Consider the following 21,869-nt stretch of genomic DNA (forward strand, 5'->3'; position numbering starts at 1 on the left):
TTTGGTTGCTTATTTTTCTTCTTGATTTACATTTTGCCATAGGAAATTTTGCTCACCTAATCTCTGTTTTGTGTGCATGTATGTGTGTGTGATTAGATTACAAGAGGAATTAAGATCCTGCAAAATGCAATAACACAACAAGATAAGCGAATGTCCAAGGCAATGACCGATGATGGTTCCCTTCATGTTACCTTGCTAGTGATGCGGTTGTTAAATGATGATGAAATAAACATGTGAGTAATGTGTCTTTGTATATTGTTTCTCAAATTATTGCTTTAATATGAGTAAACATACTACCAGAACCCAAGAAGGCATTTAAATTCTAAAGAAGTAGTCTTTGTTATAATTTATTCCAGTGGTCAAAGTACAGAATTAGCTGTGTAAATATTCTTTCTAATCTAGACTTTTAAGATATGTTTTTGTTACCAAATGGTGGCCCTTGATTACACAGTTGTTTTGCCCATGTTAATTACGTAAGCACTTTGGAGTCTGATCATTTAGGTTAAAGTTCTAGGTAAAGACTCTGGAACGATGGCACAACCACCTCTTAGTAGCTGCTTGATTGCAGCAAATTCTTTATTTTTTAAGTAAATGGAGAAAATAATAGTACTAGTACATGTAAGAGTTCTTAGTATAGGGTCTGGTACATAGCAGGCACATTAGTGATTAGAGCTGCCATTCTGCTAGGTCAGTGTACCTCACTCATTCTTAGAGTACCTGTGCACTCACACCTGATGCCACAGTGCTGCCATGAAAGTTGAGTAGAAGTCATTGTCGTTTTCCAGCCTGGAGTGGAGAAACCTTGCTCTGCCCCTAATTCTCTGGGATGTTCTGTACGTGTCATCACTCCTTTCGTGTTTCCTCTGCATAGCCCTCTGGATTAAGCTCAAGCTTAAGCTCTCCAGGAAACCAAAGCCAGAATGGATTGAAGTTTACTTCTGTTTTCTACCCTGAAATATAGTCTCCTGAGGGAATAAAGAACAAGACTTGAATTAGGAAGGGGATGAAGAAAAGGGAAAGTAAAAGGGAGAAAACAATAAATTAGTAACTCAAAATATATATTATGATTCTTGTAGTTATGTCTTTTAAAGAGTAGAACCTCGTGTCTTTAGACATCAGTCTTCTGATCCACCTACCCCAACTAGATCTACCCAAGAGCAGGTCTTGTGCACTGCGCAATGGCAGAGGTTTGGCTCACTGTAGCTGTTCACTTCACCGGTCAGAAGAAAAAGTAACTATTCTGATGCTCTTAAAAGAAAAGAAGCCAAAGCAGATGTGACACAAGAAGATGAAAGCCTGAGAGAAGAGGAGTGCCCTGTGTATGTTAGAATGGTGTATTAGGGTTCTCCAGAGAAACAGAACCAAAAGGACTGTATATCTAGATGGATATCTAGATATATTGGTATCTTTATATCTCTGTGTGTATATCTATATATCTATATCTATATATTTGTCTATATGAGAGATTTATTTTCAGAAATTAGGTCAGGTCATTGTGGGGGCTGGCAAGTCTGAAATCTACAAGGCAATCTAATGTGGCAGGCTGGGGACTCAGGGAAGTGTTGATGTTGCAATCTCAAGTTCAAAGGCAGTCTAGAAGCAGAATTCCTTCTTCCTTGGAGGATTGCTGTCTTGCCTTAATTTCAAATATTAGTACAATCTTTGACTCTGAATTCCAGTTTCAGAATTCTATTTTCTCCATGTGTATACTTCTTACTCATTTTACCATAAATAAGTCTTTTTTTGTTTTTCTGTTTGTTTTTCCACTTGGTGGAATGATTTTATTTAGTTAGGTACATTTATTTATTTATTTATTTATTTATTTATTTATTTATTTATTTATTTATTTATTTTGCCAGAGTTATCCAGTGAATTTCTCAATTTATAACTTTATGTTGTGCTTTAATTTGGTGGTAGAGACATGATGCCTCCATCAAATATTTGCAAAACTTCATAAAATGTTGATACACTTTAATGCAAATTAAAAAAAAAATAATGGTTTTATCTGAATTCACTTACATTGTTTCATAAACTTTCTCTCTGTTCAGATGTGTGTTGCAGGTTTACTTCCTTTTGGAACTAAATCCCATAATAATAAATCCACATTAAAAATTAACTCCTAAATTTGTAGCTATTTGATTTCTGTTTTTGTAGACTAAGACAAAGGTAGGGCTCTGGTGTTAGAATACTTGGATCCAAATTTCAGATCTGCTACTTGCTATCATTTATTTATGTAAAATTTTATTAAATTTATTGAAGTGACATTGATTATATTATATAGGTTTCAAGTCTACAATTCTATTATACATCTATATATTGCATTGTGTGTTCACCACCCAAAGTCAAATCTCCTTCTATCACTGTATATTTCACCCCCTTACCCTTTTCTACCATTTTCCATGCCCATTTCCCTCTGGTAACCATCATACTGTTTTCTGTGTCTATCAGTTTTTGTTTGTATATTTGTCTTGTTGCTTTCAGTTTTATAGCCCACACATGAGTGAAGTCATGATTTTTGACTTTTTCCATCTGACTTATTTCATTTAGCGTGATAGTCTCAAGATCTATTCATGTTGTTGCAAATGGCAGTATTTTCTCTTTTCTTATGGCTGAGTAGCATTCCATTCTTTATATGTACAATATCTTCTTCATCCAATCAACTATCAAAGGATACTTCAGTTATTTCCATGTCTTGGCCACCATGAATAATGCTAAAGGATAGCTTTGCTCCATATATTATTCATGGCCGGTAATTTCTCTCTTTCAATAGTTTGAATATTTGATTCCACTCCCTCCTCGCTTATAGGCTTTCTATTTAAAAGTCTGATGATAATCTAATGGGATTTCCTTTGTAGGTTCTTTTTTTCCCTGGCTGCTTTGAGAATTCTTTATCATTAATTTTTGACAGTTTTAATATACTATACCATGGGAAGGACTTTTTAGATTGAGATAATTAGGTGTTCTGCTTGCTTCTTGGATTTGAGGATCCAGCTCTTTGCATGGTTTTGGGAAGTTCTTGTCAACTACCTGTTTCAATAATCTCTCTGTTCCCTTTGTCCTCTCTTCTCCTTCTGGTATACCCATCATTCTTGTATTGCTCTTTCTGATGGAGTTAGATAGTTCTTGTAGAGTTCCTTCACTTTTCTTTTTTAATTCTCAAGTCTCTCTCTTTTTCCATCTACATCATTTCTAGATTTCTGTCTTTGATATCACTAATTCTTTGTTCCATCTGATGAGCTCTATTTTCTAAGCTCACTAGTTCATTTTTCATCTCTTTTATTGAGTTCTTCAGCACCAGAATTTCTACTTTTTTTTTTGAAGTTTCAATCTCTGGCAAAGTACTTCTTTTGTTTATTGATTTTATTTCTGGGTTCATTAAAGTGCCTACCTGAGTTTTCTTGTATCTTGTTGAGTTTTTTCAGAATTGTAATCTTGAATTTCTGTCATTTAAATCACATATTTCCATACTTTTAAATTTATTAATCTGGAGATTTTTCAGTTTCTTTCTGAGCTTCCTTGTACCTTGGTTAGTCATGCTATTTGATGGATTATGTCTCTGTGTAGGCATTTATAGGAATGAAATCTTTTTTTTTTTAATGTCACTTCTCTATTTAGTAGGTTAATAAAAAGAGGACTTTCTTTTGTTTTCCAGTAGGTGGTGCTGCAGCACAAGTTTTTTATTTTCTCTTGTACTGCTCCAGCTTCTGAGGAAAAAAAGTCCTTTCATAAACTGCTCTTAAAAAGATATTCTGTTTAAAAGAATTTGAAAGTTACTGATACTTACCATAGACACTATGACTCCTTCTCACTCTGTAATTGATGACATCTCATTAGGACAAATTTATTGATTTACGTTACTAGAGAACTGAAAAACTGCACTGAGTTGAGATCATCCCTATTTCTTTAAAGAAAAATGGGATACAGAATTCACTTTCTCTGAAAAGCCCTAACATTTATCATGGCTTACTTTAGTATATAGTTACTTTTAAAATCAGTATTTTGAATTTCCCTGATTTATGATAGATGAGCCAGAAGTGGCTGGTGTGTTTTTACAAGCTTTAACTCATAGCACACAGTGAAGGACAGTGATACAGTAGGAATGTGTACACTGTCTTTTTGGATGAACATAAATACAGTTAGGAAAGATTGGATTTAGGTTTTTGAATTTGGAGGTATAATGAGCATTGGCATTTCCAGAACTATTTTAAGTGTTGGACGTTATGTTATCACACAGAATTGAGTCTCAGTATGGAAGCCATATATGATGATTCATTAAAAACTTTATATGAAAACTAATTTGAAGATATGAAAGATGTAGAAAAATACCTAAATTTCACACATTTGACATGTAATTACTGGTCAACAAATCACTGATCAAGATAATTTAATTTAATGGTGGCTCACCAGAAAGTTTTTTTAAATCCCTTTCCATAATGTAAAAAAAAAAAAAAAAACACACACACACACACACAAAAAAAACCTTATTTCTTTTTTGAGTAATTGCTGCCCTCTAGTGAGATTTAATTTTTTTTCTCATAATAAAGTACCTGTACCAAAAGCTTCTTTAAGATGGAAATAACTGATCCTAATTTATAAAATATTCCAAACCTAGTAATGTCTAATTCATTAATAGAGTAAACATTTGTTTTTATAAAGACACATGAAGAACTTGAAACAGAATAGCCCTGTAATGACTTAGGCTAAACAGATACAACAAACTTGCAACAAACGTAGTTGCGGTTGGCAGATATAAACTTGTATTTTTATTGAATCCAAGTATAGTAAATCATCTTATTATAGAGACTTATATTTTAAGAGATAATGTATACTAAGTTTTAGTAGAGTGCCTCACAAATAAAAAGTACTGTATAAGTATTAGTACTTTTAACAAGAATCTAGAGCTTTCCACATAATTTAATGTATGCTCTTGTAGGTATCAGGTTTTTTTTGGACTATATTTTCAGTATTTTTTTTTTTTTTGAAATGTCCATGCAGTTTTTCCTTTGTTAAAAACTTGGTGAAGTATGAAATAATATCTTCTTTCATGTCTTTAATACAATATAAATTATAATTAGGTAAAGATTTAATTCAGTTCTCCCATAGTTTTTGTTTAAAAATTAATATTAGTTTTATTTTAATCATATAGATTAGATTTTGAAAGTGTTTTATGCTTTAAAATAATTAGTACAAATATCAAAATTTTATCTTTCTAAAGCTGATTACTTTATTTCTTGTTTGCTTTTTAAATGTTTTATTACTTAATGTGTTACTGAAAAATATATTCTCTCTTGCCAGTGGTATTGATGCTCTTTTGGAATTAAAGCCATGCATAGAAGAAATCCTGCAAGGAAAATATTTGACTTTGCCCTTTCAAGGGATTGACACTTTTGAAAATCAGGTTGGATTTGTGAAGCTGGCAGAAGGAGATCACACAAACCCACTTTTGGAGATAGCAGGTAAAAACAAACAGCAACACACTTATGTGAAATTTCATCTGTTGAAGAGCAAATTTTCCCCCAATTTTTGTAATAGAGATTTGACATCTCTTAACTTTGGGAAGCCAGTGAACCTCACTTTATAAGTGAGCTGCTTCGGCATTTGCTTGTGTAGGTAAATAGCTAAAGAAAAGGCCTGAAAAGTTATCTTGATTCTTCTGAGGAATATGTTGATTCTGGGCTGTCTGGAAGGGATGGGGTTGGCTTAAGTATTTGTGAGGACTGTCCTAATTGTAAGTCTGAAGGATCTTAGCGTTAATGTGACATTTGACATGCAGTTGGCATTTAATAAACATTCAATGGATGAATAAGAATCACCAGTTGCCCGTTCAGAGGCTGTGGGGACTGTCAGCCCTATTTCACAGTCAGTAGATGTCAGTTGAGTCAGTAGCATTTTCCTCTGTGCTACTTTTTTCCCCCTTCTGTGTAGGTACTACTCTTGAAGCAGAAGGTCCATTGATGATGGTACAAGGTCTCACATCCATTGGAGACACGTTCCTTTGGGCAGCACAACTTAAAGTGTTAGGGAAGTAGAAGCAAAAAATTGCACAACCTGGATGAGTGACGTTTGAGTTGATCCAGAGATCACAGGTTGGGTGTTAGTCTGCAAACTGTAAACCAGTTTTGCTTTCATTTTCTTTCATGTCACGTGAAGTCATTTTATGTCATCTCATTTCAGGTTCAGTAGTACTTGGTTCATAACACTCTTATCATTGGTCCATGCTTGGTCTCCCTTCCTCTCTCTCTCTCTCACATATCTATATCTATCTATCTATCTATCTATCTATCATCTATCTATCTATCTATCTATCTATCTATCTATCTATCTATTTATCTATCTTAAATTAATACCACAATCACCTGGGAATCCATTACCCAAAATGAAAGCTAGGACCTTGGTAGTGATCTAGCCATATTGTCCTTTGCATTGATCCCATCTCTAGCCTTCCTTCATTTAAGCTAGCCATCATCCTGAAGTCAGTGTTCATTTCCTTGTATTCTCTCAAAGTAGATGTGTTTTTAATTTGTAGTTAACCTTATAAAAAGGATAGCTGTTGTATGTGATCTTTTGAGACATACTCTCTTTTACTTAATATTATACTGTTTTTATGCAGTTTTATATTTGCCCATCCAAAAATGCACTTCTTTTTTGGGGTAAGAGGGGCATGAGGATCAGGTTTCTTTTCATTGTTGGTTAAGTTTTTCTTTTGTGGAGCAAAACCTATATAAACAAACAAACATGCAAACAATTAAACAATATTTATGAATCAAGTAGGACTTAAAATCATTAGTTGGCCAAGGAGAAGGCAACTCTAATAATTTTGGTGGCAATGCATTTGGGCGCTGATGGCCCGTTAACAAACTCAATTTGTTTTTTCTGACTGCTGGAGAAAATGTTAGATGTAGGTCTATTTTTTAAAAAAACTATTTTATTCCTCATTTTATTTTATTATTATTTTTTAAATTTTATTGGGGAATATTGGGGAACAGTGTGTTTCTCCAGGGCCCATCAGCTCCAAGTCGTTGTCCTTCAATCTAGTTGTGGAGGGCCCAGCTCAGCTCCAAGTCCAGTTGCCATTTTCGTCTTTAGTTGCAGGGGGCGCAGCCCACAATCCCATGGGGGAATTGAACCAGCAACCTTGTTGTTGAGAGCTCACGCTCCAACCAACTGAGGCACACGGCTGCTCCTAGAGTAGGTCTTTTCTTTTACAATTTAAATATCTCTGAATTCAAGAAACATTTTTAATTAGTCATTTATTCATTGCTCTTTTAAATAATCAAATTAGTGCTTTCAACGTTAAAATTCCATCCATTCTTAGCAAATAATCTCAAAGGCAGTTTCCAATATAGATAAAAGATCCATTGTGTGCCGAGGAATGTGAAATCTCTCCAGCTTTAGTATGACTATGAACCCAAGGGTGCTGGTCTGTCATTTAGAAAAGGCCATTGCCCCTGTAATTCTTGTTTTGATGCCAGAGACTGTTGCTGTAAAACATATATGCTTTTCCAAAAATTTAAACAAAACAGTACCAAAAAATGGAAAATAGAGATAGAACAGCACTCTGTCCCCCTCCTATAATCACTGTTTCTTATACTTGCTTTTAATCTTTTTTGTGTATATTGGACTGTTGCTTTTGATTATAGTTTTTATAGACTTTTATAAGAACTCTAAATATTTGAATATGTATATGGAAAATTCTCATTGAAGTCTAGTTGGAACCTCCCTTTGTATAGTGTTCACGTAGTTAGAATGTTCAGTGACAGAATTTTTGTCAGTATTTTACTTCATTAGATTTAGTTTTAAAAGAATGTTTCAGGATTAGTATTGCTTTTATTTAACAGTATCACTAAAATAATGTAATATTTGATTTTGTGTCTTATTTTATAAATTATTTATTCAAATGATATAGTCCAACTTTTAGAAGAATATATTCCATTGACCAGGGTACAAAACTTTGTAACAAACTATGTATATATATATAACCGATACAGGAATATTAAAATCTTATTTATTCAAAATAATGAAGGCAGAGCTAGTTTGACTTAATGGAAAGTAGGATAATTTTTAAATGAAATAAATTGGACTATTAAAGTATTAATAAAGAAGTTAAGTTTAAGTACATATTATGAAGTAAAACTAACTTGAAAAATAGTTGAAAATTGTAATTCATGAATAGTCTGATTTGCCTAATTTTCATAGTTTTAAAATTTACAAGTTAAAAGAAACAAAGTCTTAAAATACTACATAGTTGTTTTGAGGAAAAGACTGAATTTTAGACACTAATATTTCAAATTATTACTGCAAATTTGCAGGATAATGAGTAATTTAGAATTTTTAATGTGTAAAATTGAAGAAAATTATTATACCTGTTGAACTAATAGAGTCTGAATTGATAAGCTTTTACAACATCAGTACTTGGATTATGCATCCAGATATGCTGCTACTAACTTATTTTTGGTAGATGCTGGCGGGAAGAGACCAAGCTCATGTTTGTACACCATGTACATGTAGGTTTATGGTGGTAGCTGCTGGAGGCAGCGGGGATGGTGGATGACGTTAGCGGTCCTGTGTCTCTGCTTCTTATTTTGACCTTGAGTGATCTTGTTTTTCCAGAATAAAACAGCACCTTCTCCTTTCGTAGTTTACCCAGTAGCTCATAGAGCTAAGAAGATGTTGAAAATGATGCATTTACATGGCATTTCTCCACATTTTACAATGATGAAATTGCACTGAAAAGCTTTTGCATAGATATGAAGGTGTGATTTCATTCATTGTTTCTTTAGCAAAATGGTGTTAAGTATATTAGATTGAGAGATTGCTAAAAATTTAGGCTACTGGAATGATAATAGTCCTTGCACGTTTTTTTTTTTTTAATGAAAAATGTGTGCTTGGTGAGCATAATAAAAGATTCCAAGTTCATTTATCTCATAAAAGTAAAAATAAAAGGTTTTTGGGTATTCATTTGAACGTTACACTTTCTCTTATTTTGACTGTCATCTCCCCCAAACAATGGAGAGAATATGCCCTGTGTTTTCTGCTCCTTGTGGGGAATCTGGTTGGTGGTATCTCGGGCTTTTCTAGGCTGCTCTCTGACTACATGAAGTCTTGGACTTCTAACTACCAAAGGCAGGTGGGCATTCCAGTAGCCTGCTGACCGTTCCCCTTAATGGCCTGGACTAGGCAGTCTTCAGGGACATCAGAGCACCTTAGCCACACTTCATTTAGAACTAAGCAGAGACCAGCTTTCCTCTCTAAAGATGTCTGAATCACAGCCCTGCACCATTGGGGACCATCAGAGCTTCCGTTGCACGACCTGCTGATGGTAGATCATTTCAGTCATTTGCTTTTTTGCCCCAACTCCTGGGCAAAATCAAGTCCAGATTCCTTGGTATGGCCCATGAGATCGTTCATGTTCTGGTCTCTTGCCTGCATCTCCTGTCTTACCATGTTCTCTCTCCTTGCCCACTATGCTCCAGTTACACTGTCTCCTTTCAAGTACTGGAACTCAACACATTCTTTCGTGCCATAGAACTTTTGTGAATGCCTGAAGAGACCCTCTCTTTGGACCTTTTTATTCTCTAGCTCTCAAATGTCACCATCTCAGCGGGTCTTGCCCTGTCTCTTGTCCCCTGTAAAGAGAGTATCCGTTTCAGTAAGTTCTTTACGATTGTACCCAGTGTGTTTCCTTCACAGGTCTTATCACAGGTTGTAATTACATAATGGTCTATTTGTTTGACTGTCCTTTTTATAAATTGAGGGAAAGGACCGTGACTGCTGTGTTGACCGCTGTTTACCTAGTACCTTCTCTAACATGTGACACATTAAAAGTGTTAATAAGTGTTTATGAAATGAATGAGAAAATGAAGAAACCATAGTCACGTAGGTCACTCTCCTGCAAGCGTATGTTCCCCAGAGTCAGCAGCATCCTGCTCAGCATCGCTCTGCTCCTGCTTGTTCTTTCTCTTGTCCCCTCCCCAACACCGTGCCAGCCGCTGGTCCAGAGTTCCCTTAACCTCTGCCCCTCCCTCAACAGAGAAGACTGAGGCTGCGACCTGCTTCAGTCAATTCCCTGTACTAAGGAAACCTGTCTGCTACTGCATTTGCCTTTAAAAATCCCATATAGTTTTAGGAAAAGGAGTGTCTTTTATCTACTTACGACTCATCTCTTCAGCTGTGTTCTTGCTCTGATGACCTTGCTCTACCAGTTGTTTCATCTCCTATACTTCTCTATTTTCAACCTTTTCTCTTCTTCATCTCATTTCCCCCAACTTGGTTAACTTGATAACACCTTTCCTTTCCCCAAACAAATAAGCCACAAAGTAAAAGAGCCTAAGAAATATTAATAGCAAGGAAACACCGTATTGTTCCTTGATCTTGAATCTTCCCCTAGTTTCTGCGTTGTACTTCTCCTTCCCTTCCTAGCCACAATCTTTAAAACAGTAGCTTGTATCATTTGTCTCCAATTCTTTACCTGTGCTTACCTTCCTTTCTTTAACCTGCAACCGTAGGTTACAACTTACTCGCCTACCATCCTGCATCACAGGCCACTGATGGCTTTCTGATTTCTAGATCTAATGGATGCTTTAAATTTATTCATATGGCTGAGCACTCCTTTGTTTAAATTCTCCTCTGGGCTACTGAGACACCACTTTCTTGGTTCTTTTTTTTTTTTTTTTTTTTTTTTTACATTTTTCATAATATATCTTCTCAGTTTGATTTAAAGGCTTATCTCTTTATTTCTTATGTGTTTGTATTTTCAGGATTCTGAACCTTACTCTCTACTACTTAACCTTGTTTCTGCTTTTGTATTTACTATCTTGATGAAGCTCTTCATTATTCTAACAGAAATGTAAGCCAGAAATCTAGGTGCCATCCTAGAGCTCACCTTCACTCATTTTAGATATTCTGTCATCAAAAACTGTAAATTTTCTGTCTTAAACGCCCCTCCCATTCATTACCTTCTTTCTATCCCTGTTGCTGTGCTTCCGTTCCAGCTCTTTTCATCTCATCTCCACTATTGCAGTCGTCTCCTTTGTCCAATCTGTCCCTGTGCTTCCAGAGTATTTTTCTAATGCAGAAAACGAATCATTTTTATGCTCCCTCTTAAAAGATTTTATTATTCTCTGTCGGAGATAGGACAAAATCTATTCTTACTATGACATTGAAGATGCTGAGCTCTTTGCCTCTTACCTATCTACTTAGCTTATTTCTGGTGTTGCTGGATGTGTGAAACTACTTGCAGGGTCCCTGATGCACTGTGCCATTTCACATAGTCATGACTTAGCTCACATTATTGCCTTCTCATTGAATACCATTGTAGTCCTCACATGAGCGAAGAGCAGTCACTGATCTTTTTTTTAAACTTTATTTTGAATTGTAGCAAAATACATATAACAAAATTTACCATTGTACCCATTTTTAAGTGTACAGTTCAGTAGTGTTGTATATTCACATTGTTGTGTAACTAATCTCCAGAAACTTTGTCATCTTGCAAAACTGAAACTCTAGTCATTAAACAATTCTCCACTCCCCCCTCCGCTGAACTCCTGACAACCACCATTCTACTTTCTGTCCCTAGTAATTGCACTACTGTAAATACCTCATCTAAGTGCAAACACCAAGTCTTTTTGTGATTGGCTTATTTTGCTTAGTATAATATCCTCAAGTTTCAACCAAGTAGCGTGTCTCAGTATTTCCTTCCTTTTTAAAGACTGAATAATATTTCACTGTATGTATATACCACCCTTTGTTTATTCATTCATCCATTGATGGACACTTATGCTATTTTCACTTTCTAGTTATTGTGAATACTGTTGCTGTGAACATAGGTATACAAATATCTCTTCGAGTCCTGACTTTCAGCTCTTTTGGGAATATACCTAGAAGTGGAATTGCTGTATGATATGGTGTTTTATTTTTAGTTTTTTTAGGAACTGCCATACTGTTTTCCATAGTGGCTGTACCATTGACATTCCCAACTACAGTAGAAAAGTGTTCCAATTTCTCTACATCCTGGCCAGCACTGGGTATTTTCTTTTTCTTTTCTTTCGTTCTTTTTTGATAGTAGGCATTCTAATAGAGATGAAGTAATATCTTATTGTGGTTTTGATTTGGATTTCCCTAATGATTAGTGATGTTGAGCAACTTTTCCTGTGCTTTTTGGCCATTTTTATGTCATCTTTGGAGAAATGTCTGAGTCCTTTGCTCATTTTTTAATCAGGTTTTTTTTTTTAACTTTAATTTTTGAGTTGTAGGAATTCTTTATATACTCTGGATATTAACTTCTTATTAGATATATGATTTACAAGTATTATGTTCCATTCTGTTTGCTTTCCATTCAATTGCTTATGCCCCTTGATGCACAATTTTGTTTCTTTTTTAAAGGATTTGTGAATTTTGTATATTTAAAAATATTTGAATGCAGTTTATTAGCTTAATATTTATGAATATTGTACTAATCGTCAATAATCTTATGGTAAATGGTGCATTTGAAAACATTCAGAACTTATAATGTCATTCATTTAAATAGAAGGTATTTCTTTTCTTCCAGCTTTAATTTTTAACTTTTTAAAGTTTTAATTTTAACTTTTCCAGAAGTTTTTTAAATTTAGTCAGTTTATTTACTTTTACTTTTGTTGCCTATACTTTTGGTGTCATATCCAAGAAATCATTGTCAAATCCAATGTCATGAAGTTATGTTTTCTTCTATGAGTTTTATAGTTTTAGCTCTTATGTTTAGTTTACTCTTTGATCCATTTTGAGCTAATTTTGTGTATGATATAAAGTAATCCTTTTGCCTGTGGATATCCAGTTTTACCAACATTATTTGTTGAAAAGGTTGTACTTTCCTCATGGAATGGTCTTGGCACCCTTGTCAAAAACCATTTGACCGTATACATGAGAGTTTATTTCTGGCTCTTTATTCTGTTTCATTGGTCTATATGTTAGTCTTTATGCCAGCACCACACTGTTTTGATTACTGTAGCTTTGTAGTGAATTTTGAAACCAGGAAATGTGAGACTTCCAACTTTGTTTTTTCTATCAAGAGTTTTTGGCTATTTGGGGTCACTTGAGATTCCAAATGACTTTTAGGATGATTTTTCTATTTCTGCCAAAAACACCGTTGGAATATTGATAGGGATTGCATTAAATCTGTATATCATTTTGGGTAGTATTGACATCTTAGCAGTATCAAGTCTTCCAGTCCATGAACATGAGATGTCTTTCCATTTATAATATTTGTGACTTCTTTAGTTTTTTTCAGCACCACTTTATAGTTTTCAATTTATAAGTTTTTCCCTTCCTTGTTTAAGGTTATTCCTCAGTATTTCATAATTTTTGGTACTATTGTAAATGGACTTGTTTGCTTAATTTCTTTTTCAGATTGTATCACTGATCTCTTATAAGACTCATCTGGTTTGACTTCCAAAATAAAGGCTTTTCTGATCTTCAAGATAGAAATCACCATTTTCTTCTCTAATCTCCCATATAGGTGGATATCTATTGTAAAACTACATTGCATTTGGTTGTTTAGAAATCTATTTTTCTTAACTAGAGTAAAAGCTCTTTGAGGGGATTTTTCATTTTTGTGTTCCCAAAGCTTGCTACATAACAGAGGTTCAATAAATATTTTTCAACAGATAATATAAACGAATGAAAAAAATATAGATATAAGCATAAGATTTTAATTGAAAGAACATTAAACCTTAGGTAGTCTCCATTTCCTCATTTATATTCTTGTCTAAATCTTTGCATCAGAATAAAATCCAGTCCTGGTGTCTAGAATCCTCTGTGGATGATGTATTGGAACTTGAATCAGCTGTTTTTTAGGATAAGAAAAGGGACCTGAGAGATCACTTATGGCCTCATCACTTTTACAGTCAAGGTTAAATGACCTGTCCAAGGACACAAGCTGAATAATAGGAGAACTGGGCCAATGTTAGAATACTCAGTCTGGTTCTTTTTCTCAACTGCACTGGAATGAATGTGATTCCTCTGGCCTCAAGATGTAATTTTAAAGACTTGCTTTTAAGAGTGAAAGACTTTAAAGTTCTATGACCAGTTTTACACAGCAATCAATTGGAAATATCTGTTTAAAATGAGTATAAAAATTCTAAATTGGAGTTGGTTTCAACATTATGCCAGCCTTTTTTGTTGAAACAAAATAATTCAAATGACTTACTAAAACCATTTAAAATGAAATAGTTTAAGCCGCATATGGAAATAAGAATCCTTTATATAGTAATAACATAGAAATGACAAAAACAGTTGTATGGTTTTTATTTCTTTATAGTTATAGATGGCTGAAAAGTGATTCTAAAATTTTATTGAGATTTTTCATATTATATTTGACATAATGTTATTATAGCTTACAGTGGTATTAGAAAGCATCTCCCAACTGGAAAGCACAGAAAGAAGTTATCACCTCCTGTTGTATGGTGTATTGTTTAATCACAAATCAGCCTTTTTGAAGCTAGAGTATAACTTATTATTTCCATTCCATCCATATGCTGAACTAGAATATATAAATTTAAGAATATATTAGGACCATCTAATTTACAGCCACTTTGAATACCTCAATAAAAAATAAACCTCTTTATGATTATTCTCAAGCTATGCATCATGCTATCATATAAAGATCCTTGTCAATTTTAGAAAAAGGGAGAAATGGCAAAAGGGAAAAAAGGAGAAAAAAATATTTGCTTTGCAAGAAAGTATACATGTTTAAAAATACATGATTTTATTATCTGTTGCAGTTTACTTTGAGACAAATTTTAGCAATTTCTTCACATTTTAGGTATATATTTTTATTACATGTTTTAAAGAGTTCACCTGAACAGAATCTCCTATATGAAAATAAATATATATATAAAACTTAAAAAACATAAAACTTCCCAGCACCTAGCATGCTCAATAAATATTTGTTGAATAGATGCAAACAAAACAAAACAAAACAAAAAAACCCACAAAAAAACCCCCATATAAAATTGGTAGGATAAAAAAAGTATTGTTTCTTTATTAATTTATTTATTTCAGTGTTCTTTTGTATAGCAAAGTCTTCTAGTACTTAAAATATATTGTAAGAGATTGTTCTTCAGACAACTTGCATCTTTAGCTGTAAGGTAAATTATATTATTTAGAAACCATTCTTAGCTGACTTTTGAAGGATATCTGATATATTTGCTGTGTGATTTTCTATTTAGTGCTTGAAGGAATGTCTAGGATACTAGGAAGAATTGAACAATCTCTTAAATTATTCATAAGCTTCTCTTCCAGAACATAAATTAACATAGATGAAAAATGACGTGGTTTTGTTTACAAAAACTCTTCTTATCTCAAGAATGATATTTCTATAACCATTACCCAGTACTCTGGCTAAGCAATAGATTGTACTGTTACTAGAAATATAAAATCAGTACTAAGAAATACTTTTCAAAAAGAAGGTGGTATTTTCTTTTTCCCTACTTCTGTGCACCTGGAAAATATATTGTACTAGAAAAACACATTAATAAAAATTAAATGTACTTTGTAACACATATTATTTAAAATAGTATTGTGAATATATATTCATCATCAATGATTTTGGGCTCAGTGTATAATAAAAACTCTTGGGTGAAAATTTGATGTAACTGAAACCAGTAAATTTGAAAATGTTTCTTTAGACTCAGTTGATAATAAAAATTGTTATATAAAATAAAATAATATGTAAAAACTAATGAATATAGCAATGAACAATACAAATGCCTATTATTTTAGTTTCTGTTAACTCCTTTCCTTATAGCTCTTGTATTTTTTGGTAATTCTGAACATTAAGTCCTTCTGTTTATTGGGCTGAATTCTGTCCCAGAGGATGACAAGATTCATGAAAGCAGGGACATGTTTGCTGTCTTTAGCAGATAATGTGCCTGACACATATGAGAAGTGCTCAGTAAATAAGTGAGCAAATAAATTTTTGCTTTCATACTTTCATACTATTTCTGTTTTCTGGGTTCGTATGAACATGTTGCTAAATTTCTGTCAGGCTCTTGTCTATGTGATAATTCCTCAAATACTTAAAGACTTAGAAAATATGCCCTAATCTACCTTCACTCAGATGTTAGGAACTTCCTAAATTAGTTCACCATGCTATATGTTAAACCATCAGACATTGCCAGTGTTTGTTTTTGACTTATAAAAATGACAGTTTCGTATGAGTCAGCCTAATATTTTAACTCTAGATCTATTTAAAACAGTTGAGAAATATGCCAAAATAGAGAGGGCCAAAGCTGGGTTATGACAGGGTAGTTAAGAAAAGGTATACCTATTTGTACTTTATATGAGCTAAAAGTTGATAAGTTAATTACAACTAATTGTTATGAATGCACTCTTGTTGTTTTAAAACGTGTATGCTGGACTCTTGTCTTTCTCTCTTGGCTGCCCAATATCTAAGCTCTTCCTCACCATAACACATGTAAGATACATTCTTTCACAGATTCTTGGAGCTAGGAACATGGTCTTGCTTCGGCCCAGACTTTGAATCAGAAGCTAGTAACTTGAACAAAAAGAGAACTGTGCCAACTCCATTCTCGGGACAGGTTGTATCATCAGTGGCAACTATCACCAGTCTAAGGCAGGTCGCAGCCGTTCTAGCCCTGTACATGCTGTGCACGGTTTCAGTGGTGCCAGCTGCACGATGTAGGGGTGTCACTGGACCTGTTCTCCTCCGTGACTTTGGACACCTCCTGGACTTCACAGCTTTCCAGCCTGGTGCTCCAGTTTTCCCAATGTTCTTATGTAGATTCTTTTCCTGCTCAACTCGGCCAAAGTTGTCATCTGTTGCTTGCAACTGAGAACCAGTGTTTTCTTGGCACTTGAATGGTCTATTGCTGAACCTTCTTTATTACCATAGAAGACAGAAGAACAATCATTTGGTGGCAGCAGCTTGCAGCAAAGGGTTTTTTAGGACATGCATCACATTATGTGCTGGTCTGTGCTCAGCTGTATACTCAAGGGGGACTCTGCCGATCTTTCTCTGTGCAGGTCTCACTTCTGTAGTATTGTGAGCTCCAGATATCTTTGTCTCTCCTACTTTCAGCTCTTTTTCATGAACCCAGTCAGGTGACTGGGCTCCATCTGTGTTTCTCCTCCTTGCACAGAGGCCTAGACTCGAGCATGTAAGCTGGGCAATCAAAGGGCTCAACTCATTTGTTTCTCATCTCTCAGGGTTTACTGACCTTCATACCTTGGTGTACAGTGTCTTGCAAACCATTGTTTCATGTGTTTTGTCCTTTTGTGGGTTGCTTCAGATGGGAGGGCAAATCTGACTCCTGTTACTCCATTTTGGTCAGAAACAAAAATTTTAGATATGAAGGATTCCACCTAAGCTAGTTTTTTAAATATGCATGTGGATACCACTGGTATATTCAATGAAAGTCATCATCTTATCAGCAATGGTTTCATCTATTAAGTGTTTTCAGATTGTTGCTTTTGTGTGCTTTACCCAAAGTATGAAATCACTGCAGATTTAACTGTCATAAATATGTTTGTTGTCATGCACATTGTGTTTTCTGTCTCTTTAAAAAAAAAAAACTCAAACAGGTATATAAACTAATCTTCATTATAAGGTCATATGTTGTTTTTGAATAGCCATTTTTATAAAGACAGACATGCGTTTGTGTTTCTTTTTATTTTCTTCAGAGGCAGCAAAAAGGACATTTCAAGAAAAAGGCATCTTGGCAGGAGAGAGCAGAAGTTTTAAGCCTCATTTGACCTTCATGAAATTGTCCAAAGCACCATGGCTCAGGAAGAAGGTGAGTGGACATTTTTATTGTAAGCCGTGTTTTACCAGCTATATCAGCCTTGAGCACCGTAAGGGGCACGAATGTCATTTGTAGTGGTTTTTGACACCCCACCACTATAGTTTTCAGGATTCCAAGTCAGTTTGGTTCCAATTCCCAAGGATGCTGGGTTGGCTCACAAGCCTCCATGGAGACTGTTCCACCTCTTCCATCCTTTGCCACTCTGGTTATTAGCTGTATACGCTGACCAACACTTACTGTTGCTTCATCTGTTACCACATATGCTTCATTCTTCCAAGAGCCATGAGGTGGTGCCAGGGTTTGTTTTTTTGTTTTGTTTTGTTTTTTTGCTGCTTTCTTTGCTTTTGGTTGTTTGCAGCCTGCCGCTCTCCAAGATTCTTCCCCTGGCCAGTGTACACTGGTGCTGCTCACGGCAACTGGGTTGTTCAAGGTGGAACAAGCTTTTTAACCCCCTTTACATAGCTCTTTCAAGGTTTCCAAAAGACTACGTTACTCTTTCAGTGATTGTTTCCATTGAGGGCTTGGAGCAAGTTTACCTGGGACTGGGAAAGAGGGTAACTGAGGGGACCCCTGTACTTAAAAATGCTTCTCCCTGAGGATGGTCAACAGGGACACAAGCCAAAGGACATGTCTCTTGACTTCCCCTGTCTCAGGATGACTTTCTGCCTTCCCAGGCCACCCCTTCCTTTCTCAGACGTTGGAATAACTTTTGACTTTCTTCTGGATTCATGAGCATTTCTCTTGGAATCTTAAGGGCACCCTTCACTGTTTTTCCCATTTCAGCCTAGGGAGTTTCTCATGCAAGTTCAGACACCTGCTGACCTGCTCTGATAGACCGGAGTCTGAGAGCTGGGCATGCAGATAAGCATTCGCTCCTGCTCTCCACGGCCCTTGGCTGCAGTTAAGACTGATTTGCAGTTCTGTAAGTGAAGGTCAGGTTTATTAGTAAGTAGATCTTTCTAAATTTGGCACATTTTGTATTTAATGTCTCTGTGCTTAGATAGTCTTTTTGGTCCCTTAAAACATGTTTTGGAGTGATTGGCCATCCTGTGCTTCTGAGTTTTCTACAAACTATTGTAAATATCTTGAGATACTGTAAATATTTTTGAGGAAAGCAGATCTTGCATGTTTTTGTTATAACTATGCCCCTAATCCAACAATAACTATACATATCATGTGCCACTCCAGAATATTTAAGTAAAAATAACTTGTGTAAATAATAGATTTTGAAAATTGGAATGTTAACAACTGGCAAAATTTGTAGACTGACAGTTTACGTTTTCACTTGTTATCTTTCTTGTTTTGCTTTCAAATGGATTGTCCTCCTCCCAGTGGTTTCAAACTTCATCACAGAATTGACAAATCAGTGGTGAAGGTAATAATCCACATTTCCATATGTTTCTTTTTCTTTACAATATTAACATTGTAATTAGAGCACCCAAGGACGTTTATTATAAAAAGGAATATTTAAACTACTCTAGAATCTCAATTTGGATATTTCAGACTGAATTTAAATGATTCCTTGGCAGTAGTTAATGGCACAGATTCTGCTCTCTTACTTTACAGAAACGGATATGAGACTAAGAAAGGTTAAATGGCAGAAATGAGGTCACATTCTCCTCAGCGCAGAGCCCTGTGTAGAATCCATCTTACCTCATTCCCAGTCTCATGTTTTTCCCTTCCACCTGCCACGTCCCCTTTATCAAAATTAATTTCTGTATGTGAGGAGCTCCGTGGTCCAAAGCATATTAATTCAGCAAATCTTTGAGTGCCTACTATGTGCCAGAGACTGAATGCTGGGCTTAGTTGTGATCAAAACAGTGCCTCCTTGGATGGAGTATAAGCTAAATCAGACTGTACCATTTTAAAAATTTTTAATTTTTTTAAAAAATGTGTTTTCATTATTTTTTTTAAGGAGGGCACAGCTCACAGTGGCCCATGTGGGGATCGAGCCGGCAACCTTGTTGTTAAGAATACTGTGTTCTAACCAACTGAGCTAACTGGCCACCCCTGTACTTTTCTTTTAAGATTAGAATGCTTAATCTTTAGAAAATAAATTATGACCATTCTGCTTTTCAGAAAGCCAAGCAAGAATTATCATTGTTTTAGAATTTATGGAATAACTCAGTTTCTGTACTACTATGCTGTTCAGTGTTTTTGAATGCTTAAGGAAGTAGATCTTAAACTTTGGGATTCATGAGTCACCTGGGGTGCTTGGTGAAGCTGCGGATGTCCACTCTCTAACGTCAGAGCTGGAGTTGGATGGACTTAAAAACCTTGGCTTTTGCGGTGCAGTAGTGCCACAGCTGATTCTGATCAGAGGATCTGCAGAGTAGTACAGAAGTCCCACGTGTCTGTAGGTGCTTACAACTTAAGCGATGTAATGAAACCAATTTTCCCACAGGATGACTGATACAAGCATGAGTAAAGTTCCTGTGGCATCTCATCAACATTGTAATGAAAATATGTTATTTGAGGACCTGCAGGCTTAAGTCGATATCCAGCATTTTCTTTATGCAGCAAATCGTTGGTTTCACTGTAAAAGTTAAGATCAATATGAAAGGGAGGCATATGTAGCAATGGGTTTTTATTATGCTTTGTCATTTGGAATGCAGATTATTTGAAAATACATGGCTCTTTGGTCTTAACTTTTTTACATTTCCAACTATCTGTTCTCTCAGCACTAATTGTCTTCTGGGTTTTTATTCCGGTCCACTCATTTATAAGGGAGTGGTCACTGATAAAGTCAGGAATGGAATGTATCCCTAGCATTCGGTGTTATTTGTTTATTTAGATTGATAATGAAATGAGATGAGAGAAAGGTGCGTGAAGATTGCTAATGAAATAAAAGGAGAGAGAGAAAGGTGTGTGAAATAATAGGAATTTTTTTTTTTACTCCAATATTAGGAAGTTTGGCTCATTTCAAGTACTTTTTCTTTTCACTTTAAATGTTGTTTTAAGTATGAAACTATTAGGTGAATATATATACTCACTGTTAACAATCCAAATACATACAAACCATAGAGTGAAAGATAATTTTTCTTTTCTCATTGCCATCCTGCCATCCCTTTTTTCCAATATGATTTCTCTCTCTGTAGGTTACCACTGCTAGTATATCCTCCTGACTCTTCCTGTACACTGCACATATATATAGGGACATATACATGCATGGAATTTCTTTAAAACAGAAATACATGTACAGTTGATGCTTGAACAACACAGGTTTGAACTGCACGGGTCCACTTATACACAGATTTTTTTCAAAAAATACTGCAAATGTGTTTTCCTAATGACATGATTTTCTTAATAACATTGCATTTTCTCTAGCTTAATGTATTATAAGGATATAGTATGTGATACATATAACATACAAAATATGTATTAATCAACTGTTTTTGTTATCAGTAAAGTGTCCAGTCAACAGTGGGATATTAGTAGTTAAGTTTTTGGGGAGTCAGAGTTATATGCAGATATTTTCCATTGTGCAAGAGGTAGGAGGTCAGTATCCTTCACTCCTGCATTGTTCATGGGTCAACTGTATATTATTTTGATTGATCATAATTTATTTTCCCTTTAATGAATATTTATGTTGATTTGTTTCTTTGCTACCACAAACAATACTAAAGTGAACACCCTTGTTCATTTTTCTTTGGGTAGATAGACCAGTATTTCAAAAACCCAATTCCTTGAAGTGGCATTCTAAGGTCAAAGGGTACTATACATTTTAACTTTTTAAAAACACTGCAAATTATGTTTTACAACAATAGTGCCCGTCTATACTTACAGCCACAGTGTATGAGAGGAACATTTGTTAGGATGAACTTGAGGAAGAAGGACCATAGACGATTATGAATTGTGGCTTACAAATTGGTAAGCTCTTTGACCTGTAATTAAACAATTCCCATAAAAAACATTAAAAATTCATATTCTTGAAGAAGTCCATGTTGCTGAGATTATCCTATATATGTAATTTTTATTAAGATATAATTGACATATAACATTGTATAAGTTTAAGGTGTATGTGTATATATTACAAAATGATTAACACAATAAAGGTAGTTAGCACATCCATCA

General features: G+C 34.9%; 1 protein-coding gene across 26 annotated transcripts in view; it reads left to right on the forward strand.

Moving 5' to 3' along the window:
* AKAP7 (A-kinase anchoring protein 7) overlaps nt 1–21,869 on the forward strand; it is a 117,482-nt gene that overhangs the window by 26,352 nt on the left and 69,261 nt on the right. For all 26 annotated transcript variants that reach the window (XR_004422653.1, XR_004422652.1, XM_033102509.1 and 23 more), the window contains exons 4-6: nt 97–233; nt 5,296–5,456; nt 17,674–17,786. Coding sequence is in view for 24 of the 26 variants with exons in the window: in XM_033102509.1 (XP_032958400.1) it covers nt 97–233; nt 5,296–5,456; nt 17,674–17,786 (411 nt within the window). In the remaining 2 variants the exon portion in view is untranslated. The remainder of the gene's footprint in view (nt 1–96; nt 234–5,295; nt 5,457–17,673; nt 17,787–21,869) is intronic.

The sequence above is a fragment of the Rhinolophus ferrumequinum genome, chromosome 3, assembly GCF_004115265.2.
Source record: "Rhinolophus ferrumequinum isolate MPI-CBG mRhiFer1 chromosome 3, mRhiFer1_v1.p, whole genome shotgun sequence".
Taxonomy (NCBI): Eukaryota; Metazoa; Chordata; class Mammalia; order Chiroptera; family Rhinolophidae; genus Rhinolophus; species Rhinolophus ferrumequinum.